Source organism: Ambystoma mexicanum, chromosome 2q (genome assembly GCF_040938575.1).
Source record: "Ambystoma mexicanum isolate Mex_15411 chromosome 2q, UKY_AmexF1_1, whole genome shotgun sequence".
In the NCBI taxonomy this organism is placed as follows: Eukaryota; Metazoa; Chordata; class Amphibia; order Caudata; family Ambystomatidae; genus Ambystoma; species Ambystoma mexicanum.
Genome location: NC_090924.1, coordinates 622,665,495 through 622,687,516, shown reverse-complemented (window position 1 = coordinate 622,687,516; position 22,022 = coordinate 622,665,495). Strand labels below are relative to the sequence as shown.

The 22,022-nt window shown below is 46.6% G+C and overlaps 1 protein-coding gene across 1 annotated transcript in view; it reads left to right on the top strand.

Moving 5' to 3' along the window:
- Nucleotides 1-18,534, top strand: part of PLA2G10 (phospholipase A2 group X) — a 228,655-nt gene extending 210,121 nt beyond the window's left edge. The window contains exon 4 of the mRNA XM_069647789.1: nucleotides 16,920-18,534. Within this exon, the coding sequence (XP_069503890.1) occupies nucleotides 16,920-17,068 (149 nt within the window). The 3' untranslated portion in view covers nucleotides 17,069-18,534. The remainder of the gene's footprint in view (nucleotides 1-16,919) is intronic.
- Nucleotides 18,535-22,022: the final 3,488 nt, after the last annotated feature.

Here is a 22,022-nt window from a genome sequence, read left to right as displayed (position 1 = left end):
TCCAGGGCTGGATCTTTGCCTTGAGTCTTCTTTGGTCTCACCGGTGTTGGAGTTAAACAGATCTATCAGAATTGCTCTTCTTCTTTCATTTGTGGTTTTATCAGCATCTCTGCACTTCTCACTGTCTTTTTCTGGGTTTTGACTATTTCTTTCCACGGAGAGGTCGAACGGTATGCTAATAGCTCCTCTTTGGTGGCCACTAAGCCGTGTTCCACCGCGCGAGACCCGATGTGCAAGAGGACCTGGTCTGGACAGTCTTCTGTAATGTATTCCACTATCTGAATGTCCTCAGAAGTAATTGTGCACAATGAGGGAATACTATGCAATAAATGCATCACACTTCCTCTGTTCAAGTTGACCTCTTTTCCATTGGGCAGGATGTTTTCCATTCGCACCTTCCACGTTCTATAGTGTGAATCCTTTTTTCTTTCTCCCCGCTCTTCTATTTTTGTGTCATTTTGTTTTTGACTTTGATCAAACGTCATTCTTGGATTTAGCTTTGTCGATGCTATTTTCTTTGTTGGCTCGTTATGCACTACAGGCTTGCCTTCATAGGAACTTTGGCTTAGTCGGAGATTCTTTTGCGTCGTTGACTGGGATGTCTTGACATTGGCCCTGTCATCCGACGTCTCCCTTTGTGACAGGAGGATCTCAGATTTTTGGGTGGGTTTCAGAGAGGTTTTTGCTGGGAGGTTATTTACAACATCATCTTCGGTATCCATCACATTTTGATCTTTGTGTGTTTCTATTGAGTAGGTTGACCACTCACAAGGGGTTTCAGACCCTTCCCTGGAGTCGTTTGCAGTCCTTTCAGAGTCCAGACGTAATATTCTTTTGGGATTGAGCTTCTGTCCTTCCTGACACTCTTTTGATTTTACAGCTATGTCCGTAATCATTCCCAGGTCTATTTGTTTTTGAGACTTGGACGCCGTCCCACATTGAAAGAGCCCCGGCTTTTTGCAGGGCGATTTTGTACACATTGTTTTGCTTGTTCCGCTGGGTGTCTCTTATTTGAGCCTTTGTTATTATTTGCTTTCAGCCCATTTTTTTCTTGGGGCTTGGTCTGTTTCAAAGGTTTGGAAAGCACTGTCAGGGTTTTAGCAGCGCCAAAAAAAAAAGAAATGTGTTTGTGGGCAATTTGGTTCCGTGTTCGGAATGTTGTTATGCTCTTTTGACATGGTTGATGGCCACGCTGTGTTCAAGTTATTTTCTTCCGGATGAAACAGCTATATGTGACAGCGATTTTGTCTTGTCTGCAGGGGAGTTGACATTCACTATCACGACTGCCTGGTCACCTTGGTTGGTCCAACATACCTCCTGCGGCTTCAAGATGTTTATGTCGTCAGTTGGACTCGTTCTCTGTGGGACTGCATGTGATAGTATACGTCCATCATTTGAAGAAAGAGCTGAGTTTTGTTTTTGATTTTCATGTGTACCTCTATGTTCAGATGAGCAGTTCGAAACACCATTTGACTGGCTGGGGTTCTGAGTTCCTTGTCGTTGCTCCAGCCCTTTCTTATTGAGGTGCCAAAACCATTTTAAACACTCAAGGATTCCATCCATGAGATCCACTGAGTTTGTGTGTTCTCTCATTGCAAGATCACCAAACCTGTGTGGCCACTGCGTGGTCAATTCTCCTTCCCTCTCAATTCTTTGTTGGAGCACCTCATTTGAGTGTTCAGTTTTGGTTAACTTTTCATTCAGGTTTGTGAACAATGCGCTGGTCCTTTATGCCATCACTAAGAGACTCGTAAAGCTTTACAAAAGGAATCAGCGCAAGGGAAGTTGCTGCGAGAACGCTGTTGTGAATTTGTATTCCTGAGGCAACTGATAGGTTCTCTTTGGCCGAGTGATCGTGTTCAGCTTCATAATAATGCTGCGTTTTGTTTGCAGCTTGGATGTGTTGATCTGTTTTTAGATTTCAGCTGCTATGTGTCTCGTGCGTGGTGTGTTTCTCTACCTCAGTCATCTCTCTCACCGAGTGGTTTATTTCACTTGTACTTGTTGAGCTAGTTTCTCTTGTCAGGCCACGCCCATTTGGATTGCTAGTTCGCTCAAACTGGTTTTTTTTGTTGCTGGGAAGCACCAATTAAGTTAGCTGCCCCTTCTAAAGTTTGAGTATCATTTGTTAGCACGGATTCCGTGCTTACTGCATGTTTCCCATAACTGTATATTATTTTGTCTTTTATTTGAAGATAATCCTCCTTCAATTGTTCTGTTAGTCGAGCCTCCCGTCCAGCCAAGTCAGCTCTGGGGGTTCTTACATGACATGCAATTATATTATTGCTGCCAATCAAAGTTCCGTCTTTTTTTAAGCTCGTTTCATTGGTCAAAATTGTGTGAACGGGTGTTACTACGACTTCTTTTCTGTTCACTTCTAACACATTGGTGCTATTACGCAGAGTTTCGTCGTCTCCACCATCAATCAAATTTGTTAGTTTTCCAGTATTGACTGGATGAGTGTTGGCGGGGTGTGCGATGGCTCCTTGGAGTGGCTGAAAATAGGACCCAGAACTTAAAGGCTTTTCAAACTCTGATGTTGGTTGCACACGTTGGTGTGTTAAAGCTTGGGGGTGTTGGTGAGTCATCAGTGCTCTTATGTCTAATGGCACATCTCTGCCACCTTTTTGAGGTGTTCTCAGCATGATGTTTTGGTCGTTAGAAATCACAGTTGCTTGAGCACTTGCTGGCAAGGGGCTCGGAGGGTGTGGCTCAGGCACCGCTATTTATTAACCACCGCTGTTAGGCGCGGCTCAAAAGACAAGCCGTGGATTACTGTGGGTCCATTTGGAATTTGTAGTTCCAGCATTTCGATCTCCGTGATGTCAAATGGGGAGTAGAAAATCGTGCTGTTGACCACAACGATATCGCTGTGGCCACTTGTCATACATATTTCCATACGGTACATAATTTCCCACCACTTTTCCCCATGTCATTTTTTTCTACATTACATGTATTAGACCTGTCAGAGTTGATTTGATTTACACCATTCTCCTCAATCACTAACTTGGTGGTGGTTTGATCTTTCATCGAGTCTGTGTTTGGAAACGCCTTTGCAGAGCGCTCACTAGCCCTGAAGCTAACCAATGACTTCAATAATGGCACCTGCCACATTTGTGATGAGTTTTTCATGTTTTACTCTAACGTTGTCAATTCAGAGCTTACGTCAAAGGATAGATTGTCCTTGTGAATGGCACTGCCCGATTGTTCCTTTGCCTGAACAGCGTCTTTTGCTGCGTCTGCGGGCCAGAGCCGGCGTAGCCATAAGCAAGGACACAACAATTGTTTTCACTTGTTTTCACTTGCTTCTTCGCAGACCTGAGGCAGACTGGGCAGACTGGGACTCTACGGGACTACGCGCAGCACTCCACGCCGGCAAACTCCTTTTTAAGGGTGGAGTGAGAAATGTTAAAGGGCCAGTTAAGCTCAAAAGGAAAAGCAAAAAAGTACCGTAGCTGCAGCTCCTCACACCAAGAGAACGTGGGCAGACTGGGACTCTACGGGACTCTGCGCCGTTTGTTTTTTGATTGGGCACGACATGGCACGATATTTCCCCTGCATGATTTCTTGCTGATTACACATCACATGGCTGGGATGCTCTTACATCTGCATCCCTGATTTAAAAAAGAAATGAGGTGCACAGTGCTTCTGCTGTGTTAAGGTCTTTATTTGTGCATTCCTCAGAGATGGCTGCTCGCCTTTCACCTTGTGGTAGCTCCTTCTTCTGCCTGCACCCTGTCCCCTTCTGATTGGCTCAGGCTTCCTTCATTGCCCAATCAGGGCCACCAGCAGGCCGGAGCCGGCACCAGTGACAAAGGCCCACAACAAAGGCCCCTGTCTGCTCCCTGTCCGCTACTGGGAGTCCTCTCCCGAGGACTTTGGCCTACAATGATGCTGCCACCTCACTCCCCTAAGAAATCTGGACTGCCTTGACATTGTCACCTCCTTAACTATGGGTTAGTTCCCTCTTTTCCTGACACACTCCTACCACCTTTGTCTCTCACTGTTCCTTCTGCCTGTTTTCTCCCATGCTGTCATTCTGATACGCATTGCTTCTCAAAAACATTTGTTAATATCTGAACCCAAATTGAAAAGTCAAATTTTCCCTGTTTTTGCTTCTGGTGTGAAAATCAAATTCAGCTGTTTTTGCTTTTGGTTTGAAAGTCAAATTTTACTGTCCATTGCTAACTTTTTTATACTTTCCTTGTAACCCGTTGCTTCTCTGTAACTTGACGGCCCAGTGACTTCACCTCTCTATTGTGTTCCACACCTACCAGTCTTAACCCCTCCCACCTGCTTCTCCCTCCTTTCCTCGCTACCACTCCCATGGCGCTCTCTGGTCCTCTGATCTTTTCCAACTGCTTCTACATTCTCTAACCTTCCCTTCTCACTAAGTCTGGTAGGAAGAAGTTCACAAAGGATATCTTGGCCTCCAACCCAGGTCTTTTTATCGCTGACACCTATTCCAATGCTTCGTCCAGACAGACTCTCACTGACATCCTCTTTCCTCCGCCAGGTCTATGGAGGCTTCATATGATCTCTGTGCTCTGTCCGGTCTCTTCCTCTCCCATTAATTGTGGCACTCACTGGGAAGTTCTCATGGCCTCATTCAACTACTCTAAAGTCATCATTAATGTCTACCTTAATGGCACCATCCTGATCCAAGGCCCTCAGGCCAATCTCCTCCTCTTTGATAGGCGCTTCACTCGCCTCATCAATTTCCTTTCATCTCCTGCTGTCCCCGCCTTTCCCCTCTTAGCTACCTTGCCCTCTCTCTCCTCCTCCTCTGCCCTATTTAGGGCTCCTTCTCCTCCGCACGGCGTACCTCTGATCTGTACCCCTCCCTGGAAGGTCTTTAAGGCTGACCACCTTCTTTTTGCCACTCTCAACTCTCGTTCTGCTGTCAAACACTCCTCTGACATCTGCCACCTCCTTGAAGAACTTGACCTCTTACTGAGACATGGTTCACCACCAGCTCTGTCACGATTTTTGACACCCTCCTCCCAGATGACTACAAGATCCTCTCCGCACCTATATCCATCTGGTCCGATGGGGGTGTAGCCCTGATCTTTCCGGAGTGGATTCCCACCTCTATCATTCCCACTAAGAGCTACTCCTCTTTTGAATGCCTTGTCTGAAGGCTCTCTCTCTCTTTCCTAGCCATTCTCTTACAGGGGCTACTATCTACCGGCCCCCTTGTCAAATCACCTAATATCTCTCTGAATGGGCCGACCTCTCTTCCTCCCTCCTGGCCTCGACCACTCACCTCCTCCTCCTTGGTGACCTCAATATCCATCTAGACTCTCCTTATCCCTCATCTGCACTTTTCCATGACCTGTGTGACTCCCTCCCCCTTTCTATCCTCCCCTCTGGCCCAACTCACTCTACAGGACGCACACTTGATGTCTTGATCTCCTCTGAGCTCCCCCTCTCCATCCCCACTCCTCTCTCCTGGAGCGATCATTCCCTTCTCTTCTCTCATCTCTCCCTCTCTTCCCCCTAGGCCAAGCCTACCCTAACACTGCCACCTACCTTCTGGGACATCCAGCTCATGAAGCGTGTGTCAGTTGAGGCTATTGCCGCCACCTTCTATCCCCACCTCGGGCTGTCTTGCATCCTGACACAGCCTTGTCACTGCTCTGCTCTTCTATTTCTGATACTCTTGATGCTCTTGCCCCTGTCATGAGGATCCACTTGAATTCCAAAGCCAAGTGCAATTCCTGGTATGACTCTGACCTAGCTACACCTAAACGTAAGTGTAAGGTAGCTGTGAGGAAATGGAGGGCTTCTTGCTTCATCCTCTGACAAACTGGCCTGTCGCCTGCTCCAAAGGCAATACCGACGCTCTGTCCTTACCAAGAAGAGAACTCACATTCAATCCGGTGTTTCTGCTGCTTTTAACAATTCAGCCGAACTCTTTAAAATCTGCAGGGAATTGGCCAACCCTGCTGCAGTCTCTACCCCTCATGTTCCTCCCAGGCTCTTTGCGATGCCCTTGCCTCTCACTTTATCTAAAAAACCCAGGACATCCAGTCGACCATCTCCCCCCCATGCCCCTTCTCTCCTCTCGTCTTCTGTGCATGTGGACCCTCCTTCAACCACCCCTCCACCCTCTTTCTCACCCTTTCCTCTTTTCTCGCCTGATGAGATCGCTAGACAAGTCTGTTCTATAAAAGCCTCATCAAAGCAGGTTCATCCCTGTTCCTCTAAAACCATCAAGAACCACATTGATACCCTTGCTCTGGCCCTTGCCCATTTCTGAAACCTCTCCTTTGCCTCAGGAGCCTTCCCCTCCCCTCTGAAGCACTCCCTTGTGCATCCTCTTCTCAGGAAACCCACAGCTGATCATTCTTGTCTGGCTAACTATCGCCCAATTTCCATTACTCCTCTTCTGGGCAAACTCCTGGAAAAGCTGACCATCACTAAGCTTAACCTTCATTCTGATTCTGTTGGCTGTCTCCGCGACCATCAGGCTGGTTTCAGAACTTCCAGAAGCATGGAAACTGCTCTCCTGAACATCTGTGAAGATCTGCTCTCCAACCTTGACTAACAATCGCTCGGTCCTCATCCTACTCGATCTCTCCTCTGCTTTTGACACGGTCAACCATACCATCCTGCTCAACCGTCTCCATGACAACCATGGGTATCACTGATAAGGCGCTGGCCTAGCTGACCTCTTTCCTCTCTGATCGACCCTCCCAAGTCCAAATTGGATCCTCCCTATCATCTATCTCCCTTTCTACCTATGGGGCTCCCCAGGGGTCTAATCTCTCACCCTGGTTTTTCAACCAATACCTGCCAACTCTAGCTCACTGCATAGCCATTTTCTGCTCCGATTTCCAGTGCTATGCTGACGACACTCAACTCATCTTTAGGCTTCCCTCGGCCACCTCCTCTCCTTCTCTCATCTCTGATTGCCTAACTGCCATTCAAGATTGGTGTGCCGCCAACGATCTCTGCCTGAATGCCAGCAAGACAGAGATCCTCCTCATCGGCTCATCTTCCCTCTTCTTTCCCCTCACTCTCTGGCCGGCCTCCCTTGTCTCCCCACCTACCCCCACCTGTGAGGCCAAGAACCTTGGGGTCATCTTTGACTCCACACTCTCCTTTTCTGCCCACATCTCTGATGTCTCTTAAAAGTCTAACTTCCTACTGCACCTCCTCAGAGGTACTCTGTCTTTCCTCTCCTTCCACCAGAAGTTCACTGTCTCCCAAGTCCTGGTTCTCTCTAGGTTGGACTATTGTAACAGCCTCTTTCTAAATCTATCTGCCTCTACTCTTCGCCCTTTGCAACTAATCCAGAACAGGACTGCAAGACTTGTCCTTGGCCTCAAGCCCTGGGATTGTATCTCTCCAGCCCTGAAATCTCTCCATTGGCTCCCAGTGGACGCAAATGGATGATGGCAGACCTGTCTCAGGAAAATGTGTGGGGTTAATCCACACACATTTTCCTATGCTCACACCACAACAAATGCATAGACCCTGTGAACTCTGCCATGGACAAGGCCTACAGGGACAGTTCACCCCGGTCATATTTAGTTGGAAAATGGCAGGAGAGGAGAACACAATGTCATCCTGGCCGGTGTGTGGAGGTGAGCTTCCCCCTGCCATGGACAGCCTGATTAACTGACAAGGAGATAGGAAACCCAACAAACCTTTCACACATAACTGTGTCAACCTCAAGCCAGCTCCCACGCCTCAGTATCAATGGCAGTGAACTGACATGTCTGTGTCTATAGTTGCAGGACACCACCCCTGCTAAGGGGGGCCCATTTAGAAGATACAAGAATGTGGTTTGCAGAGGCCCGATAATCTGGTATCTCAGCATCTTCAAGCAAGTTCTTCTGCTTTAAAAAGGAACCACAGATAGAGAATCATTAACCAGAGAGACTCTTAGTTCACAGCTTGTGAGAAACTGTGAGGGACCTAGTATCACAGCGGAGTGAGCCCAGAACTCTTTCTGTTGATAGAATGGTTCCGCCATACTGGTTCTGGGACACCCCTTGTTCCTGTAGGACCCCCTTACCTTTTCCTGTTGCAAAGCACTCTGGTTATGATCTCACACATACAGAACATTGTTGTTAAGAACCCCTGGTTTGGTTGAAAAAAGTAGACTCATCGTACATCAATCACTGTGGCTCACTTGGCTTTTGGAGATGTCTGAAGTCCCTATTTCAGCAGATCATCTGAAGACTTCACTTGAACCACGAAGAAGAACTCATCCTAGGACCCTGGCTGAAGGTACAGTCTGACTTACAGCTTCTGCCAGTGAAGGAAGGCCAGGAACATCCAAGGGGAGAAGCAAGATGCCTCCCTTTAGATTCTTTCAGGGAACAGAGGGAGAAAAGAACTCAAAAGACCCTCCAGCAGCATCAGGACCGGTACCCAGCCAGCACACAGCGTGCCCCACTAGGATCTGCAGTAAGCTCCATGGACAGGGAGTGCCAGAAGGTCTCTGAACCTGAAATCAAGGACAAGACAGCTGCCTGCAACACACTCCCTAGATCTGGCCCATCCACCTTAAAGGACAACGCAAGCCCATTGAAAAGGCGGGGAGAAGTGCAACGACAAGCACCTGTTGCCGTCCGCCTTAAAGGCCATTCTCAAGTGAGTGGAGTTCCTCGATCTGCAACCGCCTGCAACGCTTACCATCGTCAAGCCTTGAGCTACCGCCGTCAAGCCGCAGTCACTGAATGAACCCGAGACATCTCGACCCATGCTTTAGAACTGCAGCTCAGCACTAACAACGATTCCCGACCCATAGTCGCCATGAAGGCCAGCCTGCAGCGGTTCACCAAGCTTTGCTTGCTGAACCATCTTGCCACCTGATACCTGCCACTGACTCCAGTCTCGAACTCTGTTGCAGAAGCCTAAAATGCACCCAAAGCCAACTCTACACTGTTGAGCACAAAGAACAACTACAGCAAGAAGTGCATTGTGGTTCTGTCCCCCTGGCCCTTCCCAGAAGCCCCCTAGAGACATTTCAGGACCCTTTCTCCCTTTTGGCTGAAGCCAAGAAGCATTTAAAAAAACTATTGTGGTTATTAGCCATATCAACTAGCCTCCTGTCAGTATCCAGAGTGCAGTCATTTTCCTTCTTAGATTCTGTTCTCTGCATTGCTTTAAAGGGTGGGCTGTTTTTAGCAGTGTTATTAGATTGTCTGTTGTGATGATACTAAAGTAGATATTTTCATACAACCTTGACTGGACACTCTTTTTTTCATTGGGCAATATTAGTATTTTCGCTGTGTTGCAATTAACTAACGATCCACGACCTTTAGAGGAGATAAGCCTGCTGTTCCATCCACGTTACCAAAATTGGACAATTAAGCTTATAATTTGAATTGTATGCTTCTTTGATCCAACCTGTTTGGATCTATTCTGGTGCGTTAGAGGTGTTGGGTTGATTGATGGTATAGAAACCGATATTCACCCCTGGACCACTGGTTTGATTCGTCACAGCATGTGAATAAAAGCATGCATGCTGTTTGAATGTGTATGCTTGCTTGTGTGAAGAGCCGGGGAACGGGGCTCTAATTTTAGGGGATAGTAGTGGGCTATTGGCTACTTGTGGCCTGGCACTTTTTTTACTGGGTATCAAGGGTATGACCAACATGAGTGTTGTTACGTGGCTAGTCTGGCTTGCATTGGTGCAGTTAGTGTGGATATATTTTCATACTGTGGCATGGCATTTTTTTACTCACCATCAAGAGTAAAGCAAACCCAGTAAGTACTATTACGTAGTTAGTCCAGACTACATTAATGCAGCCGGTCTAGTTATATTTTCTTACTGTGGCATTTTTCACTTGGAATCAAAGGTAAAGCAAATATGGTAAATATTCTTACTTGAGTAGAGTGCCATACATTGCTGCAGTCTGTCTGGATATATTTTCTTTCTGTTGCATGGCATATTTTACAGAACATCGAAGATAAAGCAAACATGATGAGTCTTATTATGTGTCCGGACTGGCCTAAATGGGTGCAGCCAATCTAGATACATGTTTTAATGCAGCATGGCATTCTTCACTCGCATGAAGGGTAAGGCAAACATGAGGATTGTTTTTATGTGACTAGGCTGCATTAGTGCTGCCAATCCAGACATGTTTTATTACTTTGACAAGGCATTTTTTTACTGGCAAAGTCAGTAGCAAAATATTCTTGTATAATTATTCTGACATACATTGTTGCAGACTGCATGGACATGTATGGGCACAGCCAGCATGAACACTTTTTTACTACCATATATTGTGAGAAAAAGTCATCATGGTAATGCATTGGAAAATGCTTCTGTGCACTGTTGGTGAATTTCTTCTATTAGATGTTTTCATGTGTTACCCTACAAAACCAATTGACATTGCACTTTTCCGCAGAAAATGTGGTTTAAAATGCACCATTTTAACTGATTATTTTTCAAATTGGGGGGAGAATCTCACCCTCCGCAAACGCTCCTTTGCGTGTTTTGGCTGCCGCACTATGTTTGTTTGCTCTTCGCATTCATGGGAAACATTTAAGCCCATCCAATTCAAAATCTCACACGTCACCACTGATCTTGGATCCTCTCTGACTTCACAATTGCTCCCTCCTGGACCTTGGTTCCTTTCAGGATTCACAACTGGTTCATACTAGATCTTGACTTTTCTCAGGGTTCACAACTGGATCCCCCTGGACCTTGGTGTATTTCAGGATTCACATCTGGACCTGCCTAGACCTTGATTTCTCTATGGATTCACAATGCAGGTGTAATAGGTGTTTCTCACCCCTTATTACGGCCCTTTTCAGGAAGTTAATATTTTAATACCTTACTGTAACAGTCAAAGATCCAATGCTTATTGTCCCCTGGGGGTTGCAGGGATAGGCCTTTTGGCTTGAGCCTCCAGTCCCCCCCAGGGGTAAGTGGGAATCTGCAATTACCTTGGTAGCTTTCCACTTCCAGGATGTTTAGGCTTCCAGGATCCTGAGCCTGTCTTCTCCAGCCATTATCCACTGTAGCAGTTTTACCTCCCATTCGGTTAGGTATCCAGTGCTTGTCCCTTGTAGAGTTGTCCCCTGTATCAAAGGAGCATAGATCTGCATGTCTGTTTCCTCCCGAATTCTCCCCCTCAGTGGGTCTCTCCAGCCTGCTTTATAGACCCCACTCTTGGGATGGGCTTCTAAGGACCCTTCCGAGTGATTATTCCTCAATTGGTTTTGTCCCCTAGTTAGGAAGTGTTTATTCCTTTTACTTCCTTGCACACCCCTTATTAATGTTTTAGTGGTTAAGGCTCAATGTTGTATTCATATTTTATTACATTTATATAGCACGTATCGCTAAAAGCAGAAAAGGCATGGCTGCAGATCCATACACTACGCAAAATCAAACCCTTCATTATCCCGAACGAATTCCGTACAGTGGTCGAAGCCCTCGTTATCTCACACAGCAATGGGGGAAATTCCCTCCTTACTGGGCTTACAGCCACACACACACAATGCCCCCTTCAAAGTAGCATACCACGCTGCAGCCTGCCTCATTACAGGTGCCCACAATTTCAAACGTATCTCTGCAACACTGCAGATGCTTCAACGGCTCCACCACCCCACCACAATCATATTAAAATCTGCATGCAATACCTACAAAGCAGTCTCAAACGGAACACCAACATACTTGGCAGCTAAACTCCACACTGAAGGAGGCTCTCGCAGCTCATGCAGCAAAACTATCAAACGGTTGGAGTTAGAGCTAGCCCACAAAGAGAAAAGTCACAAGTCCTTCTTGTGCCACGCCCCGACCATCTGGAACTCAATCCCAGCACGCCATCTTGGATTTACCTACAGTCTCCTCCGAGGAGCCGCAGGGTGTCCACAGTGCCTCCATTCTGCTGCTTTCCACTTTTCTGTGTTTGCATGTTTGTACTTCCACAGGGCCCCCACACACGTCTACCTGTCTCTGTTCCATCAGGTAAGGTGGTGGCTACCGCCCAGCAGACTTTGCAAACCCTGTCAGTTTGTATGTGGTGGTCAGTGAACAGGGCTTGTTCAGTATTTGCGGTCCACAGACCCAGCAGAGCACTCCGGTAGTTGGGTTTCTTTGGGAAGGTTTTCCATGCAGTCCCCCTTGAACCAAAAAATTCGGCATCCCCTGGGAAGTAGAGGGCATTTAGGATCCCAACTCATCACCATCAGAACGGTATATATCGGTTAGCAGTCTAACCAGCCCTGTACCTAAAAGCCTTCTACCCCCACATATCAGGATGAGGAGTTTTTGGAACTCACCACACTTTGCAGAGACAATATTTTATGCTGTTTTACATACATCGCTGTAAGTCATCTAAATCACAACAAAGAGTTTGTTTGTTTGTTTGTTTGTTTATTGATTTATTGTGCGCGCCGGACCCTGAGGTAGCAGGACGCATGTGACAAGAGGGTTTAAGAGTGAGGCCCTATATCATCTAGGAGCAGGAAGATTGAACAATAAAATCAGCTACCAGACATATAGAGTCATTCTTCAATGTTTCTGAGCATCATTAATTATTAATGTCTCAAATGACTATTATTTCTTTACACAGGAGATGATTGTGATAGTTACGATGACCGATGATCCTTCATTCTTTGAACAAATGAAAAGATACATAACATACATAAGATAGAATTTACATTAGATACCAAATCTATAAGATCCTAACTTCACTTTATTCAGTATACCCCCGCATTCCCCAGCACCGAATGCGTTTGTTCATTTTTTTTCAGTCATTTTGGGTAATTGCGCAATAGTTTAGTGGGATTCTGTGTATACAGAGATAATAGAAAATCATGCAATGGTGTAGTGCGAGTCACTGTATAGGGAGATATTATAAAACATTCAATGGTTTTGTGGGATTCTGTGTATAGAGAAATATTATAAAAGCATGCACTTGTGGAGTGGGGTTCTGTGTACACAGATATATTTTAAGAAGCAAATCATTGTGTAGTGGGATTCTGTGTATTGTAAGGGTTCAGAAGTACGGGTCTGACACAATGGCGGCATGGTGATTGGCAAAGACCTTTATTGCTTTATAGAAGTGAAGAAAAGAAAACCCACTAGCTTTATTTCTAAGAGGGGATTCCCTGCCTCAACTAAAACTAAGGAATCTGTCAAAATGTCCAAGCACTAAATGAGTCGACCATCCTGTGTCAAAAACCTATTCCCAACCTTCACACTAACAACTAAACTAAAAAGGTGTTGCTGTCCTCTTGGTCCAGAAGAATGACTCCTTTCTTCTGGACAGGCACAGTTCCATGTATCAGAGGAACTGGTTTGTAAGGGAATGGATCCTTTGCCAGGTCGCAATCCTTTTTTCAAAGGTTAAAGCAAAGTTCCAAAGTAGCAAAATGTTCTCTGGTTCAGAAAGATACAAGGTTCCAACTCAAAGTCCCAGTATCAAGAGAATGACTTCCTTTTTGCAATGTTAAGAGATTGTCTCCCTTCTCCTGGCTTTTCACAATATTCAAAAACATACCAGAGAGAATGACTCCCTTCCCCTGGTTCTCTCTCAGCTCTTGCAAAATGGCAAGAGAGTGCCTCCCTTCTCATGGCTTTCCTGGCTCTCTCCAGGTTTCTTGCAATGCCAAGGGACTGCTTTTCTTTCCTTGGCTTTTCACAATGTTCACAAACAAACCAGGGGGAATGACTACCTTCACCTGGCCTTGCTCAGGCATTTCAGAAAACACAACGATGGGGTGATGTCTCCCGTCCCATGGCCCTGCTCAGGCTTTTAGGTAGTTCATACTACCAAGGGGATTCACTCCTTTCCCTGGTCTTTCTCAGCTTTCGTGGTTCACTACCCTTGCAGGTACTGTGATTATAAATAATGAAAATGATCATTCCTGCTTTCATGAGTGCGAGTCACAACCTCGCCTTTGTTGCTGGTCCTTTCTTCTTGCTAGACTTGGTCACTCTCCTACCAATTACTATTGTACGACCCACAGTATGACAAAGTCTCTTTCCCTTGGTCAGGGTCCCAGACCCTGTAGTCTCATCTTCCTTTTCCCTTCTGAGCTTTCCACCACCTTCTCAGGGCCCCTGCGCCTTCCCAGCAAACAGACGTAACTTTTCTTGTGGTCCGCCGTTGTCCTGGATCTTCCTTGGTGCCTGCGACCATTCAAGGGGCTTTCCTGACTCTCGAGGTCTGCTTTTGGTCTGCTGCGACTCTGCAGTTGCAAGCTTCCATTGTGCAGCACAGTTCTCCCTGCTCGCGCTCTACCGGCCTCAGGAATACCCGGAGCTTCTCTCAAGGGGCTGCTAAAGCGGCCCTCCCAGTCTGGACCAGCTCTGTACCTTCCCGCTCCGTTCTCGGCGTCCCGGTATCCTCACTTCCTTCCTAAACCATGCTGGCTCTTGCGGTTCCTCCAGGGATGATCGGACTCGTCTTGCAGCCCTTCTTCACTTTTTGTATCCTCAGCATGATTGTATTTAATGGAAGGCGTACCTTGTTTCTGCGTTAAGTTCCTCATTCCTCCCCAGTGCTTCTTCGTCCCAGTCTCGATATGAGTACTCTCTACTGGGTTAGGTGGATTCTTCCTCGTCTCAGTTCTCTCCTACATTCCATTTGGGTGGCCCCTACTCTTCCTTGTCTCAGTATGTTTACGAGGATGGGTTTCTCTATACTATAAAAACAAATGGAGGTGTCAGGAATCACAGAGGCCTGCGTAGGGTCTGAGTGAGGTTGTGGTGGAGGGTGTATGTACTGTGTTCTCCCCAGATAATCATCCCTGGTGGCGTAGGGGGATCCTTCCCCATGCAACCCTCCCACTGAGTAACACCCCAGGGGGACTATTGGGTAGCAGCCTCACCTCCCTGGCCTCATGGGAAGGGGCCACTAGAGAGGCAGGGACGACATCCTGAGATTCATCGCAGTATAGTGTGAGGTATTATAAAAGTATGCAATGGTGTGGTGGGTTTCTGTGTATGCAGAAATATAAAAGCATTAAATGGTGTAGTGGGATTTTGTGTATAAAGAGATATCATAAATGCATGTAATGTCTAATTGGATTCTGTGTAAACTGAGATATTATAAAAGTATGCAAGGGTGTAGTGGGATTTTGTGTGTACAGATATATTATAAAAGCAGGTTATTGTGTAGTGGGATTCTGTGTATACAGAGATATTATAAAAGCATTGAATGGTGTTGTGGGATTCTGTGTATAGAGAGAAATTATAACAGCATGTAATTGTGTGGTGGGATTCTGTGTGCTCAGACAATAAAAAAAGCAAAAATATTGACGTACAAAAAGAGACACTAAAAAATGCGGGTTGCAACTTGAAAGCATGGGGTGGCTGAGTTTGTTTGAGGGGTTCAGGGGGAGCCTCTTGGCACTAGGGGTGGGGACAAACGAAAGCCAGCAAGAAACCGAGGGGCGGTGGTGGTAATAAGCAAGGATTCAGCGAAAGCAAAGTTAAGTGAATGAATTAAGTTCAAGACCCTCTGCATTGTCCACAAGGCCTTCTTGGGCCTGGGACCGCAATACCTTCAATTCTCCCTTCAAAAATACAATTTTATTTAAGCTCTTCGCTCCTCCACCTCCAACTCACTCAGGGTCATTCGCTTCTCCAAGCAATGAGTTAGTGGTAGATCTCTTTCTTCGGCTGGGGCCTCTCTCTGGAACAGCCTCCCTGCCTCTCTGAAACTTGAGGAGAACCATCTTCAGTTCCGAAAGCACCTCAAGACCTTCCTCTTTGCTCCTGCCTTCTCTCTTCCTCTCCCCTGCTGATCTGTCTGTTACTGCACTGGGCACCTGGCTACCCTCTGAATTTGGGCCCAGGTCCCTGCCCACCCAGCTGCATACGTGTACTGCCTCCTGGCAACCCTTGCACTTGGGTCTGTATCTGCAACCCTTCAGTCCCCTTACCTGCACTTTTTAAACACCCGTTGTCTGCGCTTAATTCTTGCACTTGCCACCTGCTAGCTGAACTACTTGTTGTTTTGATCCCATGTTCAGCACTTTCCCCCTGCACTTGCGTGATCTCAATGTCACTGGGCCCAGTAAGATCGTTGTCTTGTCCTCCCTTGTAGCCCTCCCTTGCCTAGTCGTGCCTTGAAACACTTGTATATGTGCGCGCTATAACTAAACTATCATATATCAATGCTAAATGCTTGTAAGGATGTACAGAAGTGTGAGTGGGTTACAAAGATAGACGAATTACATTCGTTTTAGGGGGATTTAATTAATCCAACTGCTTTACAGTTGAAACCTCATTGAATAGGTGATTTTTTGGGTATTGTATAATGTTGCGGTTTATTTCTTCACACTGGACACCGTTCTGTTGCATGCATATTGAGAGTCCACACGCGGCGCAAACCCCGCCCGATACACGCGCAGCATTTATTTTCGTGTATAATATTACATTTTCTAATCATCTTGCGTTTATATAGCGCCTCAACATGGCGTGGAGAATAAAAGGAGTTGGATATATCTGTGGTAAAAAAAATAATTTAAAAAAAAACACTATTGTGCTTTTCATTAGTCTGTTTCACTATATAATGGGGCTTGGGAACTTAACTCCCTTGGGGCTTGGGAACTTAACTCCCTTCGTACCGCGAGCCTATGCACGCCGTTTCCTCAGGTCAACAGCAAGGGCAGGGTGCCTGTGCGATTTTGTATGGCTGGCACACCTGCAGGGCATGTTGTGAAGAAGTCCCTGCTAGATGAACCAATAGGAGCAGCTGAAGAGCAAGCGGCTGGGGGCGGGTGGGTAAATATGGGACGGCAAACTGGCAACTGCACTGCTTAGAAGATCCTCTAGTTGGCGCTGTAGAGTGAATCAGTAGGTTGCAACCGATGGAATGCGCTGGACCATGCTTTTTGTTGGTGATGTTTCAATCTATACCTCAATGTCTTTTGGAAATGAAACGCCTTGCATTCATTCGATTTATGTCAAATGTATGGTTATGCTTTTCTATTTTCAGAGGATCTAGAGGACAGATGTCAGAAAATCCTATGCAAATGTGACAGCGACACAGCCAGATGTCTGAGCGGAGCCCCCTACAACGCAAAGTACATTCTGTGGCCGGACTTCCTTTGCGGGCACGAGTACCCAACCTGCAGCTACCACTAATTCGCCCCACGGCCCTGTAAAACGTCAAGGCCCAGCCATTTTCATCTGATGGGGATCTTAAGACAAGATTTCTGGTGGACCTGGGTATATTCACGCAGGCTTTCTGATCCGCAAGTCCTACCTTTCTCAGAGGAAAAGACTCATTAAAATGGTTTTCAAAGGCAACAGTCTCTAAGTTAATTTAAATGCTTTAATACGAAGAGGAGCACAAGGCCTATTCTGGGACGTTGACAGAAACCACTTGTACTCTAAATTCAGAGTTCGTTAACATATATGCAACGTTCATTTTTTTAAACAAATGTGTGTGTTTATTAATGAAGCTTATGCTTTTGTTTAGAAAGTGCGTAGGGCAGCATACTGCGACATCCGTTGGCCCTTGGCGTCAGGGTTTACAAGACACCCTTCTCTTTGCTTCATCTGGCGCCCCGTTGGAACAGGCCGTTCTCGATACCGTCGTGCATTTTTAAAATGCAATCGCCACCTTATGAATGGCTGCTATCGCACCTGCACTTCGATCCCTCGCGCAGGGCAGGCATGCGCCCCCGCCCCCTTTGAGGGCCCATGACTGTGAAATGCGGTGCTCAGAGCCTCTACTACATCAGTAAGTGCAGGTCACCTCACCGAATAAGCTACCTGTGCCTTTCTCAAACAACTGCTGTAACAAAGTGCACCTCTTTTTGCGGGAATCTGCCCCTGTATTTATAATGGTGGCTCCTCTGGAAAGGATCCCTGTGGTCACTCGGCTTCACAGGAAACACTCACACCTGAATGCAAGGTCCCATTCCTTCGCTTTGCCCAGGCAGTCATCTTGCCCAGACCCAAAGCCTAGGGCCAAGCAGGTCTACTTTGCCTGCCAACTCATTGCTGACGTCATCTAACTTCTTTCAGAAATAACTGCCGACACCTCAGATTCTTCAGCACTGATTAGAACCTCCTGGGGTCTGCCCTCCAGAGCTGTGTCCACAACACACTGTATTGGGGTGGTGGGGGGAGCATTGTGAACATTGTGAACATCCAGCTTTTTCTATTTGCCTGCCCTGTCCATCACACTGCTACCACAGCAATGTTTGGAAAAGAGTACTGGTTAAACATGCATAATTTAAAGCCACACAGCCTTCATGCATCACATGAACTCTCCCCCCGCCCCCACCACCACCCCCCACCTATGGGTACTAATGTTAATGTGCTCATGTTCTCAAACATCAAGGAGCAAATGGGGTCTCTCCTGTGATCACTTAACCTGATGCTCCTACAGCAGGAATGACCCCATTTAGTTGAATCTGGGGAAGATCGTTTTGACCAGTAACTGTAACTGGCCTGTGGGGACATCAAGGGGGCAGGGGATGAGGCGCTATGAATTTGTTTAATCCAGTCTTGTTGGTTTTATTTGATGCACCATGAAGCACATAGTCACCATAGGAAATAATTAAATAGCTGCACAATTGCCATCTAATAAACGATTTTTGAACTATAGCAAAACAGTGATGTTCCATGTCCAGTGAGGCTACCTGCATTACATTTCTTTCACATGTAATCATTTTGAGTGCTAATGTCATTGAATGATGTTACCTAGTGAGGACCTGTGGAAAAGGAGGCAACTCTTGTATAACTTATCAACGTACCATGAAAGGGTGCCAGACATTAAGGACACTTGAATTATTTGTCAATTCCGCATGGAAATGGCTTACTGGTATCAGAAGGGAGTGGGAGGGGTTGAAGTGATCTTTGTTCTTACTGAAATAAGATTCGAAGTTCAACATACAACAAAGTATTGTAAATTAGTGTTGATCAGATTTGCATCCATGCATTGTTTAAAGCCACCTAAGTAACAGGACGACAAAGATTCATGAGGTTGACTAGAACTGTAAATGGACCAGGGTGGAGTGATCCCAGTGAGGGCGGGGCTACACAGATCTACTGTCTTTAAAGGGGCATTTTAGAGATGCTGATGTGACCGATTCCTACACCTAAAAAGAGGATTTCCCCAGACAGCTTTTTCCTGCTTAGTGTAATTTATGCATCACTTCATACCACTGCGCTCTAAAGGATAAAGAATTCCACCATCCGGCCACTGGCGCGGAGAAGCAGGGCGCAGGGATTGCTGGTTCAGCAAATTGAGCCTGACCAGATTTGCATAGTTTGAATCAAAACACAAGCTTTATCAAACTAAAGAATACTCCTGTCCTTGCAAAGTAGTAGGAAGGGGGAGTGGATGCAGGAGTAAAATGTGTTACATTGCCTTACATGCCCAGATGTATGCCACGTGCAGTCGTCATATAAGCAGATGAGCAAATGACTTACCTCGTGGTAATGTTCTTTCTAATGGATGTTCCTCCATGGGATCTCTCATCTATGATGTTCACTCCTGCGTAGCTGTCATACAGAAATTCCTTAACCACCAGGGGATCACAGAACTGATATGGGGTGCAATGAGGCCCATAACGCCACCTAGCAAATTTCCAAAACAGGGACGCCCCTCTACAAGGCAGAGATGGCAGCCAGCCCTCTGGTTAAATGGGCCCAGAGACCCACAGGAGTATCTTTCCTAGCCGGATCGTACCATTCTGAGATGCAGAGAATGATTCAGCTTGAAAGTGTCTGCTTAGTCACAACCCTGCCATCACAGGACCCAGCATAAACAACAAAAAGCTGGCCATGTAACCTGGCATCCCTCATCCGAGAGACATAGTAGCTGACCGCCCACAACGGGTTCAGCCGATTAAATCGCTCCTCTGCCATGGAAGGATGTGGCAGAGGACAAAACACAGGAAGATGGTTGTTTTGAGAGCGATGGGAATCCAAGACTAACGTCGACCCATCCAGGCGAGACCAAGCAGATAATCCAAATTAGAAGAGGAAGGACAAGTACAAGGGTCCAGTTCCCTATCTCAACAACAAACAGAGAATGTACTCCATCTGCATGCATACATGGAATATAGTGGTCTGCTCTTAAACCGACTAGAGCTCACACACAGCTTATCTCAGCTGCCAAGTATGAAGGTTCACGCTGCCGCGGTTTGGGTGGAGCACCCACCCCTCCAACTAGGAGCAGAGGGTGTTGGAAGGAACCAGTAGGCAAATAGACATGTCAAGAAGTTTCATGTACAACGTCCTCCTGGCCAAGTCCAAAGCGATCAGAAACAATGTGGACCCAAAAGGCATAGTTTCCCGAAAATAAGCAGTAAGACAGGGATCGGCAGGAACGCATAGGGCAGATTGAAGTCCCACTCAAACATCAGTGCATCCCCCCAAGAGCTCCCTTTCAAGGAAATTCCTTGCAGCAGAATAACTCATACATCCTGTTCATGCTACAAGTCATGAGATCCACTTTAGTTGTTCCCCAAGAGGAGATGATCTCCTCTGGAAAATCCTGTCTGAGCTCCCACTTGTGGGAGCTTAAAGTTTGCCTGCTCAAGGCATCCACCATAACATTCTCTGGCATCACCAGATGGGCCGATGTCAGAAAACCCTTGTTCCCCAGAGTCCAGAACCATAGTCACACTGCTTCTCTGCATAGCAGCAAGGACCCCACACCACTTTACATTTTTAAGCCTCAGCAGCGTAAACCTTCATACTTGGCAGCTGAGAGGCTGAGATAAGCAGTGTGTGACCTCTAGTCAGCAGGAAGGCTGACCATATGGTCATGGCGTGTAGTCTGATTGCCCTCAATTTCAGCAAAGTGTGCTTTTGAGACTCTGCATGGGGGGGGGCACTGTCTATTCACCATCAGATATTGCAGCAAAGCACGCCAGCATTCAAAACTACCGTCAGTTAGGGCCAGGGTTACCGAAGCAACACCACACTTAGTAAATTGTCTCTCAGGGACCACCATACTAGGTCTCGATACACATTGCTCAGGACCAGCAAGAGGTCTGACATGTTTCTCTGAAACTTAGACAACTGACACTGAAGCAGCCTCATGCTTAACCAAGCCCCGAATCAAGCCACAATGAAGTTAGCCATGAGGCCCCCTAAAGACAGGAAGGCCAGAACTAGTTCTTGGCATTGGAAGTGAGGAACCACGTGAAAGATGTTTGCCACTTGATCCTAAGGCTGGATGGCAAGAGGCCAGGACTGGGCCTATAAACCGCCAGGATTGGGATGGCAAAATCTGATACTTCTTAAAGTTCAGGAAGAAGGCCAAACTGTGCAACAGGCTGCATATGCGGTAAAAGTGTGCCAACATCTGGTCGACGAGCTTGTCATCCACATAAGGAAAGATATGGATACGTTGCCCCCCGAGGCTAGCTGCAACCACTGTCAGCTGTTTGGTGAAAACCCGAGGTGCCGAAGAAAGGCCAAATGGCAGGAACTTGAACTGGTGGTTGGAAGACCTCACTGTGAATCTCAGGTAATTCCTGTGCTAGAGATGTATAGGCGCATGGAAGTAGGTGCCCTGAAGAGCCAGAGACACCAGCCAGTCCATCACATCGAGGTCCTAAAGGATCTGGCCTAGCATGAACATCTTGAACTTGTCCTGGCGCAGGTATAAGTTCAAGAAATTAGGTGCAGAATGGGACACAGGCCCCTATCTTTCTTCGGAACCAGAACATACAGAGAATACCAGCCTCTGCCACATTCAGAATGGGGCACCAGTTCTATGGCACCATTTCACAGAAGCTGATGAACCTCATTCAACAAGAGAGGGTCCAGAGGCAGAGAGGGGGTGGATAGTCTGAAGGGTGTAGAAGAAAAGGGAAACAATACCCCCGATTCACGACCTGCAAGGCCCAAGCATCAGACATGGTGCAATGACACTCTTTGCTGAACACAGATATACTCCCCTCAACAGAGGTACAATGTATGAGGTCCTCTTCACAGGTGGGGCCTAGTGGAGAAGTTGGCACTGCAGCAGCTGCAAGATCCACTCTCTGACATTCACAAGCTCCAAACTCTACCTTGGCAGGAAATCTAGCACAGCTGTTGCTTAACTAAGGGTGTCTGTCTTTGTGCC